Source organism: Brassica napus, chromosome C1, assembly GCF_020379485.1.
Source record: "Brassica napus cultivar Da-Ae chromosome C1, Da-Ae, whole genome shotgun sequence".
Taxonomy (NCBI): domain Eukaryota; kingdom Viridiplantae; phylum Streptophyta; class Magnoliopsida; order Brassicales; family Brassicaceae; genus Brassica; species Brassica napus.
Genome location: NC_063444.1, coordinates 50344288 through 50363386, shown reverse-complemented (window position 1 = coordinate 50363386; position 19099 = coordinate 50344288). Strand labels below are relative to the sequence as shown.

The following is a 19099-nucleotide window of genomic DNA, read 5'->3' as shown; positions in this document are numbered from 1 at the left end:
GCTTTCATGTGCCTGGAGTTTGGAATCTATTTAAAATTCTTGTTTCTTAGATGACGTCTAATTCATTTTCAAATCGAAATAAAAACCTAAATTATCCAATGTTTATCATTTGTCTACTCATGTCTTCAATCTTTTTATTATTTGAATGAACGTTAGTAAAACGGTGTTATGCTTTACATTATTCTTGTAATCACATTACAAATAAAAGTGGATAATGGATAGACATTGGTTGATAAACACACAAATGACAGAATCTAACATGGTTGTGGAATATCTCAACGGCAACCTTCAAGCATCTTTATATAATTTTTAAAAATATCATAGTAGGAGAGGAATAATCAACGCAATTCTTGTATCCAAAAGTCTTGTTCAAAAAGCATAAATTATATTTTGGATACTAAAAAGTAAAATAAACATAATAAAAAATTCTTTTTCATTTTCATTACACACACCAACCCATATTATTTTTTATATAAACAGTAGCCTCTTCTTTTCTTTACCCTTCACAACAACAAACCCAAAACATGAGTCAACACAACATCCTCGAAGCTCTTAACGTCCGGGTCGTTGGCACAGGCGACCGGATCCTAGTCCTAGCCCACGGGTTCGGTACAGACCAATCAGCATGGCACTTAATCCTCCCTTACTTCACCCCCACGTATAGAGTCGTCCTCTACGACCTAGTCTGCGCCGGCAGCGTCAACCCCGACTACTTCGACTTCAACCGATACACCACCCTCGACCCTTACGTCGACGACCTCCTCAACATCATCGACTCTCTCGGCATCCAAAACTGCGCCTACGTGGGCCACTCCGTCTCGGCCATGATCGGTATCATCGCTTCCATCCGCCGCCCTGAGCTTTTCTCGAAGCTCATCCTCATAGGAGCTTCTCCTAGGTTTCTCAACGACGATGACTACCACGGAGGGTTCGAGGAAGGGGAGATAGAGAAGGTGTTCTCGGCTATGGAGGCTAACTACGAGGCTTGGGTTCAGGGGTTCGCGCCGTTGGCTGTTGGAGCTGATGTTCCTGCTGCGGTTAGAGAGTTTAGCCGGACGTTGTTTAACATGCGTCCGGACATATCTCTGTTCGTGTCGAGGACGGTGTTTAATAGTGATCTTAGAGGTGTGCTTGGGTTGGTGAAGGTGCCTTGTTGTGTGATTCAGACGGCTAAGGATGTTTCGGTTCCTGCTTCGGTGGCGGAGTATCTAAGGGATAATCTTGGTGGTGATACGAAGGTGGAGACGCTTAAGACTGAAGGGCATTTGCCTCATCTTAGTGCTCCGGCGCAGCTGGCTCAGTTTCTCCGGCGTGCACTTCCTCGGTGACTTTTAATTTTTATTTTTCTTTTTAAGAAGAGAAAAAATATATATGGGACTTGTGGGTTTTGTGGGATCCACGTCTGTAATGAAGAGACACTATTTGTGGAGGACAGTTCAAATCTAGGGAGATAAGATTGTTCACTTGACACGTGACAAACGCGTTCTTACTTTATTTTTGTTTGGTATTGAGTATGATTGATTAGTTAATCACGAGTTTTCGACCAAAAAATATTAGTTTTTTTTTCTTTTTTTTGACCAAAAAAAGATTAGTTAATCACTAGTTTTATAATCAATAATATTTATATTTTTGTTTTACAAAACTATCATTTAAGAGTTTTTCTCTCATTTAATTATTCGTTTTGTTTTATGTTCATAAATTAACTATTTTCTAATTTAAAGTAATTAAAATTTTCTATTAAAACTATAGACACATTTTAGAAACAAACAATAAATTAGAACAACACTCTTTGTGAAACGTAAGATATACTAATTTTCAGTTGATTTTTGCAGACCCACAAAGAAAAAACAAATCTAATCTTATCTAACTTTCATAGTAATGTCTCTCTATCCATTGTTTTGGTCGAAATGTTAAATTAATGTCTCTCCATCCATATTATTTCTTATAGTTATTGAATTTGAGTTTTTTCACATGGCTCTAATTTAAAACTAAATGGTAATATGGATTTTTTCAAACTCCTTTTAAATTTCTGACGCCAAATCTAAACAATAAGATATGGACTAGCAAGAAAAAGACAAAACAAAAAGGTATGATTTGGATATAATAATCTTTTTTTAAGTCAAAATAATAATAATACGCTTAGCCTTGTGGGACACTTTACAGTGTGAAACATGCATGTTCTCTTAAATTTCTCTACGTGATGGAGACAAGACAAAAAACGACAACAACAAAACCCAATACTAGAAAACACTTGTAAGAAGTATGCATACGAATTGACTATCTAGACAGTTCGCTACACACGATATCAGAACATCCAAGATAAGGTTAATTAAATCCATTTAACTTGCAAAACAAAAGTTAGCAGCGTCGAGTCGACAGTTCGCTAATACAGCGCGTGGTGATTATTAGCTTGCTTCATAGTTTTGGGACTATATTAACGGGCAATTATTGAGGTTTCTTACAAGTATTAATGGGCCTATGGAAGCAAGACGAATCTCTCTGCACTAGCTGGTCTACAAAACTTGTGGATGGAATCAACAAGAACGAATCAAGAAAACGGGCTTTGATTCTCTTCTGTTTATACTATCTCTATATAAACGCAAGGGTAAAAAGCTTACATTTTCTGTTTACTGTTTACATTGTGTCTAATTAGCTCCAATTTACCCATCAAAAGGGGAGTATAAACCGAGAGGTCTTGAATCATCACTAAGAGCTGCAACATTGGAGCCACTTTCATCATAGAGCTCTAAAGCCATAGCATTAACAGACGTCCCACATTTCTTCCACAGCTTTTCTTTCACAGCTTCCACATTCATCTTTTCACAACCAAAAACCAAAAAGAAATAAACTTTCTTTTACTTAATCAGAGATTAACAAACAATACTATATAAAAGAGTTGAACTTCAGCACACGAGAGACTCACTTGCGGAGAGAAACGAACATCTACAGCAAAGCTCTTGAGGTTTGGTTTTCTTTAATTTTTACCTTCCTTTCGTCATCATCTAAACACCACGTATAAGAAACATTGCAGATTGTACAAGGAAGATCAAGTATGTGAGCTGGTTACAGTACCTTTGGGACGAGATTAAGAAAAGAGAGGTGGAAGTTCCTGACTTAATATGGTAACAGAGTAATTTAAATTTGAAAGTCCTCAACATTTTTGGTATATGAGAGATATATACAAAGACTTTCAATTCACTAATTTGGTATATGAGAGATATATACAAAGACTATTTTTTGTTGACCAGGACTGTAAGGAAAAATACTTTCATTATCGACTGATTATATTGGCAATATATTTATTTGTCCTTCAACCCACTAATCACGTTGTATAAATAGATGCTGCACCTGTGAATCCATAATCATCTCCCTTCAAACATATAAGTAGGACAATATATAAAAAAAATGGAGAAAATCTCAGCATTTCTTGCCATCCTCCTCCTGGTCTCGTCATGTAAGCATTATCCGTTTAATGATCTCGATCATTTGATATGTTACATCCTTAATATGTCTAACTATTTTGGTGTGTAAACGAATGATTAACAGGCATGGTGAAAGAGACTGTGACGCAGAATATTGTAGAATGTAAAACAGATGAAGATTGTGTGAAGCAGAAGTATAGCTGTCCGATCTCAGGGGATCCGCCAGTTTGCCTCGACTATTTCTGTAGCTGTTTCCATCATGAAATGCATACTCCTGCATCGACAAACTCCAACTCTTGATGATATTCATGTTGATTTGAATAATGAAAAGGCTATATATATAACTCTTTCATCGTTATCTTCTCTCCATGCATCTTCCTTCTGAAATGTATCTCTATGATAAGTTAATAACTAACTAATATTGTCGTACTTGGCTATGGGCCGCTGTATTCCTTTTCCGGTTATGTGCGGTTTTTAGCCGGTTTGGTTTTCTTTAATTTTTACCTTCCTTTCATCATTAAGTATGTGAGCCGGTTACAGTACCTTTGGGACGAGGTTAAGAAAGGAGAGGTGGAAATTTTTTGACTTAATGGTAGCAGAGTAATTGAAATTGGAAAGTCTCGATAGTTTTGGTATATGAGAGATATATACAAAGACTTTCAATTCAGTAATTTGGTATATGAGACTATTTTTTGTTGACCAAGAGAGTAAGTATACTTTTCTTATCTTATATATTAAAATAGAAGTCACGACTTTGATTCATGTGTGATTTTTTCAAAACTAAACCTAATGGACTTATTCCTATAAAGTCATGTTACATTTCATCTATAATCTTATCATTTAAATTTTAGACTTATCAGAAATTTTTGTTGGGCTATCAATAATTCGATTTAAACAATAGATGATCCATTGAATTTATAGATAGTGTAAATTAAATAGATATAATTTAATGTTGTAATACAATATCTCCATATGTTAATTATTTAAATATTTATCGATGTTAACCTTTAAAATTATAAAGATTTTTTTTTAAATAACAAAAATCATATTATCTAACAATGATTAATCTTTAGTACCTTAAACCAATAAAAAAATTTAAAACTATATAGTTTATTTTAAAAATTAAACAAAAACTAAATGTTTAATTTTTTACTCGATAATATAAATCTATGAATCGAAAAGTTTAATTTTTTAAAAAACTTTCTAAATTTGTGAAATGTTACAATATCTTTGAATATAACAATAAAACAATATTTTACTAATATTTATATATATATATATATATATTTACAATATTAGTAATGAAATAATAATTCAAATATATATATATAGAAGAAGATACAAATACATGTAAAAGTTTGAAACAATATATTCAATAAAATAAATATACCGTAAATTTATTATATTTTAAAAATTGATAGACACATATATATTATAATATATATACCAATTTAGAATTAAAAATAAAATGTTTATATAAAAATAAATGAAAACAAAAATCCGCGCGGTTGCGCAGATCGAAATCTAGTTTACTGATTATATTAGCAGTATTTTTATTTGTCTCCAACCCACTAATCACGTTGTATAAATATATGCTACACCTATGAATCCATAACATCTCCCTTCAAATTAACATATACTGTAAGTAGGACAGCCAGAGCCGTGCCTGCCTAAAGAAATTTGAAACATTCGCTTCTGTTGGATATTTTTGTAGAAAAATTATAGGGCATATTTTTGTATAGTCTGTCCATAAACAAAACCTTACTGATTGATTCTTACTTTTACAGGTATGACTTAGATGTTAATTATGACTAGTTAATTTTAATATATCCTATTTTTACAACTATATTCTAATATGTTCATCTTCTTTTCTTTTATAATAGAACTTTTTTGCATCTTTTATTTTTTATGTAAGTTATATTATTCTTTTATTAATGTATTTTACAGTTTTGAAATTAATTTTAATATATCCTATTTTTACAACTATATTCTAATATGTTCATCTTCTTTTCTTTTATAATAGAACTTTTTGCATCTTTTATTTTTTTATATAAGTTATATTATTCTTTTATTAATGTATTTTACAGTTTTGAAATAAAATTTATGTATATAAGATTTATATATGTTGCAGTTTTATATTTAGCAGTTTAATATAAAAGGTGACAATGAAAAAAATTATTTTACCAACATGGACCGTGGATAAGAAAGGTTTTGACTTGCTGGGAAAGGTACCGAGTGAGGAAGAAGCTAGAGATGAGTATCAATGGAGAGAGTTAAGGTTCTAATTTGTAGGAATGGAACAAGAGGTTGTGAACAAGTTCACTAACCATACCGGTTTGTGATTTCAATTACAGTTTCTTAAGAACCATGCATTAACCGAACCGGTTTACATTTTTAGTTAAATATGTGATAATCAGATGGCATGTTTACAGTCAACGTTTTCTCATTAGATTATACAAAACCTCTTTGTAAATCATTACTCTCTATCTCGTAAAACCTCTGTGATCTATAGATCTTCTCTCCAGCGTAGTAATGGATCTTTACCTTATCCTTGTGATAATTGCTACGCTTTTGTGTAGTAGAATCTTTTCTTTTGTTTATGGAAAGTTCAGAGTCCAAGAAAACAAAATAATTGCTTATTCTTCTTCATCACCATCTCCACCATCTCCCAAGTCAACTTTGACTCGTAACTGCATACACGATGTCTTCCCTAGCTTCCACGGAAAAGACGTCCGTAAATCCTTTCTCAGTCATCTTCTCAAGGAGTGTGGGATCAAAGGAATCAACCTGTTCATCGATAACGAGATCACTAGAGGAGAGTTTATCGGCCCTGAGCTCAAGAAGGCAATTCAAGGATCAAGAATTGCGATTGTGTTGCTCTCGAAAAGATACGCTTCTTCCTCTTGGTGTCTTGACGAGTTAGTGGAGATTATGAAGTGTAAGGAAGAGTTAGGTCAAACAGTGATGCCTGTTTTCTATGAAGTGAATCCAAGTGATGTCAAGAAGCAGGCCGGTGAGTTTGGGAAAGTCTTTAAGAAAACTTGTAAAGGTAAAAAAAATGAGGTTATTAGAAAATGGAGTAAAGCTCTAGCAAAAGTGGCCACACTCGCTGGTTACCATTCAAAGAACTGGTTCGTCTTTAAAATCTTTCCAAGCACAAATCAAACTATATATGAATGTCTTTTGAACAATTTAATTGATATATATATATATATATTGAATATGTTGTATAAGGGATAATGAGGCAAAAATGATCGAAGATGTTGCCACTGATGTTGCAAAAAAGTTGTTTAACTCCACGCCGTCAAGAGATTTCGATGAATTCACTGGGATGGAAGCTCACATGAACAAGATTTCGCTGGTTTTAGGCACAGATTTGGATGAAGTGAGGATGATAGGGATTTGGGGGCCGGCTGGGATTGGCAAGACCACCATTGCTAGGTGTCTGTTCAATCAACTATCCCATACTTTTCAATACAGTGTCTTTATGATGAATGTCAAAGCAATGTGTACTCCACCGGTTTGTTCAGACGACTACAACGTGAAGTTGCATTTGCAGCAAATGTTTCTGTCTCGATTAACCAACCAGAAGGAAGATTTCAAGATTTCTCACTTGGGAGTTGCACAAGAAAGACTGAATGACAAGAAAGTTCTTGTTGTTCTTGATAACGTTGATCGGTTAGTACAACTAGAAGCCATGGCCAAAAAAACTGGGTGGTTTGGTAATGGAAGTCGGATTATCATTACAACGCAAGATCGTAAGATTTTGAAGGCACATGGGATCACTGATATTTACAAGGTTGATTTTCCGTCAGACTGTGAGGCTATTCAGATGTTTTGTATGTATGCTTTTGGTAAAAAGTCCCCTGAAGATGGTTTTGAGAACCTCGTATGGGAAGTTACAACACTCGCCGGGAACCTCCCTTTGGGACTAAGGGTTATGGGATCTTATTTTCGTGGAATGTCCAAGCAGGAGTGGGAGAATGAACTACCAGAGCTATGGAGATGCCTTGATGGAGAAATTGAGAGCATTTTGATGTTCGGTTATAACGCATTATCTCAAGAAAATAAAGATTTGTTTCTTCATATTGCCTGCTTTTTCAACTATGTTATGATAGAGAAAGTGGCAGAGCATCTTTCAACGAGATTTTCTAATATGAGGCAACGGCTTGACGTCTTAGCCGATAAGTCTCTCATATCTTTGGAAAGTGTATATGTGGATATGCATGATCTGCTAGTCCAGCTGGGTAGAGATATTGTCCGCAAACAGTCCAGTGAGCCTGGACAACGCCAGTTTCTGGTCGATGAAAGAGAGATTTGTGAAGTACTGGCTGATGATGCAGCGGTAAGTTTTGCTTTTAGTGTTTTATTGCAGTACTGCTCGTTACAAACTACAATCATCTATACCTTATTTTTGGTTCTGTTATCAGGGTAGTACAAGTGTTATTGGCATAACGTTCTATAGAGACGAAATATATATGAGTGAGAGAGCCTTTGAAGGAATGTCTAATCTCCAGTTCTTAAGATTCAGAGTGGAACGTGATGGTGAAGGAGATACATTTCATCTATTTGGTGGAGCAAGCTATTTATCTCGCAAACTTAGATTACTAGATTGGAGCTATTTTCCGATGACATGTTTGCATTGTATTCCCAACCCAGAGCTCCTCGTGGAACTAATCATGCGTGAAAGCAAACTTGAGAATTTGTGGAAAGGAACTAAAGTAAGTAACATAAGAATATCATATGTTTTTAACCAATTTATTATCGTTATTATTTGATCAGATTTGTACAGTAATGTAACATGAAAAACCTAGACTAATAGCATGTAACAAATGTGTTCTTGTTGATTTTGTCCGTCAGCCGCTTAGCAATCTCAAGTGGGTGAATCTGAGTGAGTCTAAAAACTTGAAGGATGTTTCTAGTCTCTCGACTGCCACAAGTCTACAGGAATTAGATCTGAGAGGATGTTCAAGTTTAGTGGAGCTTCCATCTTCTATTGGGAATGCCATTCATCTCAACAAGTTGGATCTCGCTAGATGTTCAAGTTTGGTAGAGCTCCCTTACTCTATTGGGAATGCCATTCATCTCGAAAAGTTGAATCTCAGTGAATGCTCAAGTTTAGTGGGAGTCCCTTCCTCTATTGGAAACGCCACTAATCTCACGGATTTGGATTTTAGTGGATGAATCTAACTGGAACTGCGATTAAAGAAGTGCCTTCATCGATCAGGTTGTGGCCTCATCTAGATGAATTGCGTCTGTCATACGACGAGAACCTCAAGGAGTTCCCTCATGTTCTTGACATCATGACAGATTTGGTCATGAGCAACACAGAAATACAAGAGATTCCTCCTTGGATCAAGAGAAGCTCTCGTCTTCGTCGTCTTGTACTCAACGGATGGAAAGAGCTCTTATCACTCCCACAGCTTCCAAGTTCCTTATCAGTGATAGAGGCCTTCACCTTCATCAGTGATATGGAAGGCTTGCATCTTGCTGGTTAGTGAAGATGAGGTTAAAGCTGGTAAAGGAGAAACAGTGCATGTACATCATGGGATCAAACAGAATAGCCTCGATGTCCCGTGCAGCCCAAGTTACCACATTCTGTTACCCCCTTTAACGGAACATCTGTACATCTTTGAATTCGAAGCAGACGTGACTTCAGACGAACTTTTCTTTGAATTTGGAGTCAACAGAGAAGAATGGATGATAAAAGAATGTGGAGTTCATTACCTTAATACCCGTTGATGAGTTGAGACATGTAATGTTGTGTTTTTTTGTGTGTATGATTAACAATCATCCTGTTGTGGTGGGTTATGACCAGTTACTTAAATCCTATATACGATAACGGTTTGTCTCGTTCTTGTCAAGTTTTTTGAACTATAAATGGAGAAAATTATAAATTTTAATCGAAAAATATTAGCTCTACAGTTTTATTAGCTCTGTATATATGATGTGCGTAATAACACTATTGATTCAAGATTGTATCTATATATTGAGGATACTTTTCAGTTCCAGCTAAAACCATTTAAGTCCAACTGTTTAGGACGCGTTGTACAATAGTTATCAACTTGAGTGTTAAGATCTAACTCTGTTGTTGTGCCTTGGGTTTCAAGCTTATGATCTTCACTCTTGTCATTGAATCTTTCGTCTTTAAACTTATTGTTGCCTTGTTGATGACCTCTGTGTCCATGCATTCCTACTCCTATTGACAGTCTATCTGGACTTCTATCTGAATATGAGACTCTTTGTTCTGCGTCACTAACCATTGTTGAAAGATATGGATTCCCTCGTAGACCTTCTGTCCACGTGAGCTCCATCCGTTTGAACATTGGTTCTTTCTGCTCGGATGTTGAATCACCAAGATATGTTCTGAGTCCTAACCTGTTGTTCTCTAGCGTTTTAGGGTTCTTCTGAGCTCCCTCGCTCGAGGTTAAGCAGCTTTCTAGGGAGCAATCAGGTGGTTGCATCTGTTGTGTGCATAGGTTCCGAAACTCTTTTTGTTCTAGGAAGCTTGTGTTTGGGTACTCTGCTGATACTTTAGATACAAACTCAGAGAGGTGAACTTTGGCAGCTTCGAGTCCAGCTTCACCGAGGTTTTGTTTTCCAAGAGTCTCTTGTGCTTTCTCCAAAACTGATTGCAGGTACTTTCCTTGAGCCTCTATTTTGAGCTGCAAATGTCGCTGTACCTGGCTCAGTTTTAAACACAAAGTTTAAAACTGAATGCTTTTATATTTCTAGATACTACTACAAACGTATATCCTCTATTATTGACTGCTATTTCTAAGTGTTTCTTGAGTTGCAAGAAATCTTTAATGTTTTCAATTGTAGTAGAAGTGCTGTATGGATATGATACCTCAAGTTGCTCATGAAGCCTTCTTTGGACCTCTATTTGCATATGTAGTGCTTCACTTATAGGCGAGTTCCTGGTTGCAGATAGATTAGGTCATTTGGTGATCATACTAATAAGTTAGAAGCCAAATATAAAAATATTTTATATTTCTTACTTATTTGGCTGTGGTCCAATGCTTAAAGTCTCACTTTGAATTTCATCTGCATCAGGGCTCTTTTCTTCCATCATGGTCATCATACCTATAATTAAGAGTCATGTTATATTTAGGTTTTGTTAGGGATTTAAACTTCTTGTATTGTATCTGTTAATATGATTATGAAAATAAACTTTTACCTATTTTGTTTAAGCCGCTGTTAGCTTGTCCGTTGAGATTCTTGCTCAGCCTGTATTTCTAATAGCCAATTTCATTAAGTTAATAACCTTTTTAAAGCATATTTGTGTGTATCAAGTGTTGATGGTTTACCTGAAGATGACTTTTGAGATGGTATAAAGTAAGACCTGGAATACCCATGACTTTCATGATTGTTTTAGGAGTAGCTTCTGCAACAAATTAATAAAACATTATTATATCTAAAAAGCCTGATAGCTAGCTAAAGCTGATCAATACTCTTGGTGATGATATAAACTCACTATCTGCTCCACCGAGTTGATTAACTGCTTCAATGAATCTCTCATGAAGATCTGGAGTCCATTTTAAGCGCGGCTTTGCATCGGTTGAAAGGATGAGACCAGAACCTCCTGGACTATTCCCTCCTCTAAGGAATTGATGATGCCTCTCAGAAGGTAAGTGCATTCTTGAAGATGAGAGTATGCTCTTTCCTTGGTGTTGGTTTTGGTAATACATAAAGTCTAATTCACAAAAGAGCAAAATGTAAGTTTATCACCAGCTGGAGTTTACATGAAATAATGATTGTCATGAATCTTACCTGACTAGATCTTAGAATCTTAAATCAAAACTGCTTCTCTCAGAAGTTCCAAGAGTATGTAAAGTACTCCAGCAACTAAGGAAGGTGTTTTTGCTGCTAATTCTTACTTGTTCTTTATATTTTCTAAGGTTGGTTTGGTGCAACTTTGCTTTATATATGAAGTTGAATGGAGAAAACGGGGGCAAATTAGAGAATGATAATTTAGGTATGGAATATGAATAACTGGTCCAATCGATGCGTTGCTAGTTGTGTGTCCTTATCATTTAAGTGTTATTGGTTTTGTTTCATCTATTGATTGATTCCTATGGACTACAACTTTTCAACACTAATTAGATACCAGAATTGATCCACAATTAATGCATCATATGCGCATTCTCTCGCCATTCTGGCAGAGGGAAGTATCTCATTCCTTGATTTTTTTCATAGTCACAGCTCTAACCTCTACCTCTCTCATAATATTCTTAATGCTTTTCATTCGTCTAGATTGTTTTTGTTCGTTGTTCATAGAGTCATTTTCGGTCTCTAGGTTCATTATGATGAGTTTAATTATCTTATAAAGACTTTTCCTCAGCTGTTATTGATGTTTAAAGGGATTATCTGACTATGTTTCAAGAATGTTATTTGTTGATAAGTACTTTTGGGGGTACTCACTCGAGCAACGAAGCCTTTAATTAGTTTAAGATAGCAAACACATGGAAGTTTTTTGTTAGAATTTTTTTTTGCTTTCAAAGATGACAAGGAATATTTTCATATTGTCTCCTTCAACAAGTTTAGTACATATTCTCTCTACACAGTATAAAATTACTGGAGGGTCCCATTTCCTTAACATTCTTTGATTAGCACAAAAACAACATTTGGCCCCTCCATGCCTGCATGTGTTTTATTATGTTTGTATCCTTCTAATCACAATTATCTCTCCGGTGCATGTGTGTGTGTGTTTATATGTTCACACATTATACATAGATAGGAATGAAACATGTCTGCATCTATTGCTTGGCTACTTTATTACTCTCTAGCAAAGATATAGAGAGGCTCTGATTGCCAAATGTTAAAGTAGTATAGGCTAGTACTACTCTATGCAACTGAGAATATATCCTCCCACATTAGCTCAATGAGTGCTACGATATGGTCTACATTGTTCATAACGAAGAAAAAAAACAAATATTATGTTCCTTGAATGATATCTTTGCATTTATTTGATACCGAACCAAACTTTATAGGAGATATATCTCATGGTTGTGATTTCTCAATACACTTTATTCGGTTATTGGGGAAGGAAGAACCTATCATAACCTTAAGCATATTACCAAAACAGTTGATCCCCATGTGGGGTGAGAATATGCTTTTCATGTTGTGCGTTGCAAGTCTCTATAAAAAAAAGTCTACTTGAATGAATCTCATCAAACTCACTCTTCTCATAAAAAAGTTTGTATCTCATTACAGTGCTTTTGTAAAGGTTATCCAGTGAACTAGTTCCTAACCCTATCAAAATTTTCATAATTTGTAGACAATTCTTGATATTATTTCACTTTTATCGACTGCAAGTCATATGTTGAGTTCACGGCAAAAAGTTGAACAAGAAAGATTTGAGATTTTGTAACAATTCTTATTACACACTCTCAGTCACCCTTTTACACATTTGAATAGTCACTGTTGAAAGTGAAAAGAAAGAGAGAGTGTGTGTGTGTGTGATAGAGACTAAATGTTCTTTCTTGTACGTTCATTTAACAGATTCTTAATGATGCTTTTGAAGCTCTCTGCGTAGGGAGAATACTTGTACACATGGGCTACATTCGCCTGGAAAAATAAATAAATAACCCACGGAATTGTATTCTTTTGCTTATGAAAAATAAAATAAAATAAAGGAAAATAGAAAGTGGGTTCTCTTCATGCGATTCTGCAGAATGAGAATCAGAAACTCCGAAGGAAAATAAAGTGTAAAAAGGTGAGTCGCATTCTTAAGCCAAGAATAACCAGATGATAATTAAAAAAACGAAAAAAAAAAAAAAACTATTCGAGGTTCGTTTTCTTGCCACTTATAGCTAGTCTTGTTTCATTACGTGTTAACATCATTGACTAGAAGAAGATTAGCTTTCAATTTAATGTTTTTCGTTTTTTTTCCATTGCTTGTTCATCGTGGCTTATGTCTCGGGTTCATATATAGTCTAAGGAGCTTAAAAATTTAACCAAATCATACAATGAACCACCTGTAATTTGCTGTAATAGTTGTTTCATCAGCTTGTGCTGCACCTGCAGGTTTAAAAATCATATACAATTATACATCCTCTTGTTTTCCTTGCCAATGTAGAAAATATTTCAACTAGTGAAAGTTATAGATGTCTTTGGCATTTACTAAATTGAAACATTAGTCGTCTTGGTAGTTATATGTTTGACGTGTATACTAATTCATTCCTAGTTAAATGATGTTTCCAAAAAAAAATTCATAACAATGTTATTCACTTATTGTGTATCTTACAAGAAAACGACAGAAAATTTTGCTTCAATAATAAGAAACTGTGCGTCTCTATGAAATTACTGATTTATTGTGCAAATTTAGTAAAATTGTCAAAGTTTTTATCGATGGTTTGTTCAATACGCTGCTAATCAAAATTGTTAAGTTTTCTCTTTGACGGTTTTGTCTTTTCATTCTTGATATACAAGAACATCAATAAATGTTAAGAAGTAACGTTTCCCTTTTTAATCTTAAGCATTAATTCGAATGCAAAATCGAAAATTCCTATTTCCAAAAACCATGTACAGAAATAACTGTCATTACTTGAGACACAAGAATTCAGTTAAAGCGTTTCCTTTTTCCTTCAGTTTCGACTAAAAGTCGAACATTATTACCAAATTAAAACCATACATAAATGGAAATTGTTTCTCAATATTTTCCTTTTTCATAATGTGAAAAAGGATACTATTTCTCTCCAAGTTCTAAACCAATTCCTATATAAACAAAGATAGCTGCAAGACTCTAATCACAATTCATAATCTTTCACAAGCTCTCAATATCACAGTTTAAAACCCTTTTTCGTAATTTTCATTAAAAGTTCACAATGGAGAAGATTCTTGACGGAAGAACTAATGGAGCACTCAAGAAGACCAAGATCGTGTGCACTCTTGGACCAGTGTCCAGGTCCGTTGAGATGATCGAGAAGCTTCTTAAAGCCGGTATGAACGTAGCTCGTTTCAACTTCTCCCATGGTACTCACGAGTACCACCAAGGAACTCTCGATAATCTAAGAATCGCCATGAAGAACACTGGTATCTTGTGTGCCGTCATGCTTGACACAAAGGTAACCTAATTCACCAAAACGTTTTTAAACCTCTCTTTATATGTGACCTAATAATAATATTTTAATTTAATTTGGTTTTCAGGGTCCTGAGATTAGAACCGGCTTTCTCAAAGAAGGCAAACCGGTTCAGCTAATTCACGGTCAAGAGATAACAATCTCAACTGATTACACCTTGGAAGGAGATTCAAACACAATCTCGATGAGCTACAAGAAGCTTGCAGAAGATCTCAAGTCAGAGGACAGGATTCTTTGTTCCGACGGGACAATCTCTATGACTGTCTTGTCCTGTGACAAGGTTAACGGTCTTGTCCGTTGCAGATGCGAGAACTCAGCAACCCTAGGAGAGAAAAAGAACGTTAATCTCCCAGGAGTTGTAGTTGATCTCCCAACACTTACGGAGAAAGATCAAGAAGATATTCTCAATTGGGGTGTTCCAAACAAGATCGATATCATCGCTCTTTCCTTTGTTCGTAAAGGATCTGACCTAGATCTAGTCAGGGAGTTACTTGGAGATCACGCAAAGAGTATCGTGCTTATGTCAAAGGTGAGTTAAAAAAAACAAAACACATGTTTCTTGTTTCGCAAGTAAAATATGCTTACATGTTTCTTGTTTTCACAGGTTGAGAATCAAGAAGGAGTGAGGAACTTCGACAAGATTCTCAAGAACTCTGACGCATTCATGGTGGCTAGAGGCGATCTAGGTATGGAGATTCCGATCGAGAGGATCTTCCAAGCTCAGAAGATGATGATCGAGAGAGCTAACGCTGTCGGGAAACCAGTCGTGACAGCCACACAGATGCTTGAGTCTATGACTAAATCTCCTCTTCCGACAAGAGCCGAGGCTACAGACGTGGCCAACGCTGTCCTCGACGGAACGGACTGCGTCATGCTTAGCGGAGAAACCGCCGCCGGAGCCCACCCTGAAGCCGCCGTGAAAATCATGGCGAGAATCTGTAAGGTGGCGGAGGAAACCCTTGACTACGATGCCGTGCATAAGAAGATTCAAGAAGCTGTGCCCTTGCCGCTGTCTACAGTGGAAGACCTAGCCGCTTCAGCCGTCTCCAAGGCGATGAGTCATGGAGCCAAGGCGATTGTGGTTCTCACCAAGGGAGGATACACGGCGGGGCTTGTGGCGAAGCACAGGCCAAGCGTTCCGATTCTGTCGGTGGCTGTTTCGGATGATTTGGAGTCGAGGTGCTCTCTTTCGGTGGCGAAACGTGGTTTGATTTACCGTGGAATCATTCCGGTGGTTGCGAACAGTGGTTCGGCGGAGGAGGCGACGAGATTCGCGGTTGAGTTCGCCAAGGAGAAGGGAATCTGTAAGGTTGGAGACTCTCTTGTCTTGGTGCATTACATCGATGGTTCCTCTGTTATCAAGACTCTGCTTGTGGACTAGACTGGTCTTTTCTTAGGACATGGGGTCAGTTTTGAAGTTTTGTGGGGTCACAATTAGTGTCGGAGAAATTTAGTTTTAGCCTCTTTTTATCGCATTATTAAAGGTTTTTGACATTTTCTAAAGTTACGTGCATGGAACATTAAACGCATACGTGCTTGTCTTCTTAGATATTATATATGGGCTTATGTTTGGGCCTTTTATGCTATTTTCTTTTGTTGGCACCTCGACTGAAAAATTCAAAACCAATTAGTGGAAAAGTCATGTTCCTCACCCAGACTGTCCTCACCGGTTACGAAGGCAAGTTACTTGTTGTAAAATATTTGTCACAAAATCCTTGTTCGAACACTCGTTGTGCATTATAATTGATATGATTCGTATCTTAAGAGTTAAAAAAAGTTATGATCATATTCTATATAAGATATATATAGTCGACATGTTAGTTAGTATGTTACATTATTTATCGATAACTAAAACATACATACACGTACATGAAACGAAAAAAAAAGATAGAAAGGAAAAGAAAGAAGCCAAGAAGGTCATGGGGAAAATGATGGCAACATTTTGTTTAAATTCAATCATCTAGAAACCTATAAAAGGAAAGAAGCGGTTAGTGTTGGTGCAAGTAATCATCTAAAGTCCTACCAAAAAAAAAAGTAATCATCTAAAGCCTTTGCTTTAAACGGAAAGTTTGCTATAATGCGCTTTAAATATATTTTTCAAAAGGTAACATTCACACGTGTGTTAATTTGTACCAAAATATTGAGGTTTTCGGTAAAACTTCATAATACTTCCTAAATTGGTAGATTAACCAATATAAAATTGCTATTTTCTAGAGAAACGGAGATAACAAAGGTTCCAAACCTCTTTGACCTTCATCATATGTTAGTGAAAGATGCAACTATGCATTAAAAAATTATTTTCATGTTTTTGAATTTTTTTTAAAATCTATGTGTTAACCCCCCCCCAACGAAAATATTGAATTTTTTGGTAAATGCTCTATATAATGAAGCCTATTATATTTAGTGTTGTTTTAAATTTCTAAACACATTTTATATTTGTATTAATTTATATTAAACTCTATTTCATGGTACATGGGCATCGTTTTATTTTTTTGTCAATTAATTTAGTAAAACTTCATAATTCTCCCTAAATTGGTGGACTAACCAGTATAAATTTGCTATTTTCTAGAGAAACATACACAAAAAAAGTTTCAAACCTCTTTGACCTTGATAATATGTTATTAAAGGATGCAACTATGCATTAAAAAAATATTTTCATATTTTTCAATTTTTCTCAAAATCTATGTGTTAACCCCTATGAAAATATGAAGTTTTTCGGTAAATATTCTATATACTGAAGCCTATGATCTTTAGTGTTGTTTAAAAATTTCTAAACATATTCTACATTTGTAATAATGTATATTAAACTCTTTTTCATGGTACATGGGCAACATTTTAATTTTTTGTCAATTAATTTAGTAAAACTTCATAATACTCCCTAAGTTGGTGGACTAACCAGTATAAAATTGCTATTTTCTAGAGAACCGGAGACAACAAAAGTTCAAAACCTCTTTGACATTCATCATATGTTAGTGAATGATGAAACTATACATTAAAACAATATTTTCATATTTTTGAATTTTTCTCAAAATTTATGTGTTAACAACCCCTACGAAAATATGAAAATTTTCGGTAAATGTTATATATACTGAAGCCTATGATCCTTAGTGTTGTTTTAAAATTTCTAAACACATTCTATATTTGTATTAATGTATATTAAACTATCTTTCATGGTACATGGGTATCGTTTTATTTTTTTCTCAATTAATTTAGTTAAACTTCATAATACTTCCTAAATTGATGGACTAACCACTATAAAATCGCTATTCTCTAGAAAAACAGAGACAACAAAAGTTTCAAACCTCTTTGACCTTCATAATATGTTAGTGACGGATGCAACTATGCATTAAAACAGTATTTTTAAATTTTTGAATTTTTCTCAAAATCTATGCGTTAACCCCCTATGAAAATATTAAGTTTTTCGGTAAATGTTCTTTATACTGAAGCCTATGATCTTTAGTGTTGTTTTAAAATTTCTAAACACATTCTACAGTTGTATTAATTTATATTAAACTCTCTTTCGTGGTACATGGACATCTTTTTAATTTTTTGCCAATTAATTTAGTGAAACTTCATAATACTCCTAAATTGGTGGACTAACCAGTATAAAATTGCTATTTTCTTGAAAAACAGAGACAAAAAAATTTCAAAACCACTTTGACCTTCATCATATGTTAATGAAGGATGCTACTATGCAATTAAACAATATTTTCATATTTTTTTAATTTTCTCAAAATCTATGTCTTAACCCCTACGAAAATATTGAATTTTTCGGTAAATGCTCTATTTACTGAAGCCTATTATCTTTAGTGTTGTTATAAAATTTCTAAACACATTCTACATTTGTATTAATGTATATTAAACTATCTTTCATGGTACATGGGCATCTTTTAGTTTTTTTTTCTCATTTAATTTAGTAAAACTATATAATACTCCCTAATTTGGTGGACTAACCACTATAAACTCTCTATTTTCTATAAAAACGGAAACAACATAGGTCTCAAACCTCTTTGACATTCATCATGTGTTATTGAAGGATGCAACTATACATTAAAACAGTATTATTATATTTTTGAATTTTTCTCAAAATCTATGCGTTAACCTGTATGAAAATATTAAGTTTTTCGGTAAATATTCTATATACTGATGCCTATGATCTTTAGTGTTGTTTTAAAATTTCTAAACACATTCTACAGTTGTATTAATGTATATTAAACTTTCGTGGTACATGGGCATCGTTTTAATTTTTTGTAAATTAATTTATTGAAACTTCATAATACTCCCTAAATTGGTGGACTAACTAGTATAAAATTGCTATTTTCTAGAGAAACTAAGACAACAAAAGTTCAAAACCTCTTTGACCTTCATCATATGTTAGTGAAGGATGAAACTATACATTAAAACAATATTTTCATATTTTTGAAATTTTCTCAAAATCTATGTGTAACCCCTACGAAAATATTGAATTTTTCGGGAAGTGCTCTATATACTGAAGCCTATAATCTTTATTGTTGTTTTAAAATTTTTAAACACATTCTACATTTGTATTAATGTATATTAAAGTCTGTTTTGTGGTACATGGGCGTCATTTTA

General features: G+C 34.7%; 3 protein-coding genes and 1 pseudogene across 3 annotated transcripts; 3 read left to right on the top strand and 1 right to left on the bottom strand.

Moving 5' to 3' along the window:
• Nucleotides 1–157: 157 nt before the first annotated feature.
• Nucleotides 158–1494, top strand: LOC106445297 (strigolactone esterase D14-like). The gene has a single exon (XM_048745784.1). The coding sequence runs from the start codon at nucleotides 525–527 to the stop codon at nucleotides 1326–1328; it is 804 nt and encodes a 267-aa protein (XP_048601741.1). The 5' UTR covers nucleotides 158–524; the 3' UTR covers nucleotides 1329–1494.
• Nucleotides 1495–4858: 3364 nt separating this feature from the next.
• On the top strand, nucleotides 4859–9275 carry LOC106445295 (annotated as a pseudogene).
• A 44-nt stretch (nucleotides 9276–9319) lies between these two features.
• Nucleotides 9320–11372, bottom strand: LOC111213208 (myb-related protein 2-like). The gene is made up of 7 exons (XM_022714894.2): nucleotides 11196–11372; nucleotides 10900–11118; nucleotides 10733–10809; nucleotides 10603–10660; nucleotides 10424–10508; nucleotides 10273–10342; nucleotides 9320–10105 (listed from the first exon to the last, which is right to left on the bottom strand). The coding sequence occupies exons 2-7, from the start codon at nucleotides 11111–11113 to the stop codon at nucleotides 9425–9427; spliced, it is 1185 nt and encodes a 394-aa protein (XP_022570615.1). The 5' UTR covers nucleotides 11114–11118; nucleotides 11196–11372; the 3' UTR covers nucleotides 9320–9424.
• Nucleotides 11373–11623: 251 nt separating this feature from the next.
• On the top strand, nucleotides 11624–16772 carry LOC111213209 (pyruvate kinase, cytosolic isozyme-like). Its single transcript, XM_022714896.2, has 3 exons — nucleotides 11624–14491; nucleotides 14574–15035; nucleotides 15111–16772. The coding sequence occupies exons 1-3, from the start codon at nucleotides 14252–14254 to the stop codon at nucleotides 15885–15887; spliced, it is 1479 nt and encodes a 492-aa protein (XP_022570617.1). The 5' UTR covers nucleotides 11624–14251; the 3' UTR covers nucleotides 15888–16772.
• Nucleotides 16773–19099: the final 2327 nt, after the last annotated feature.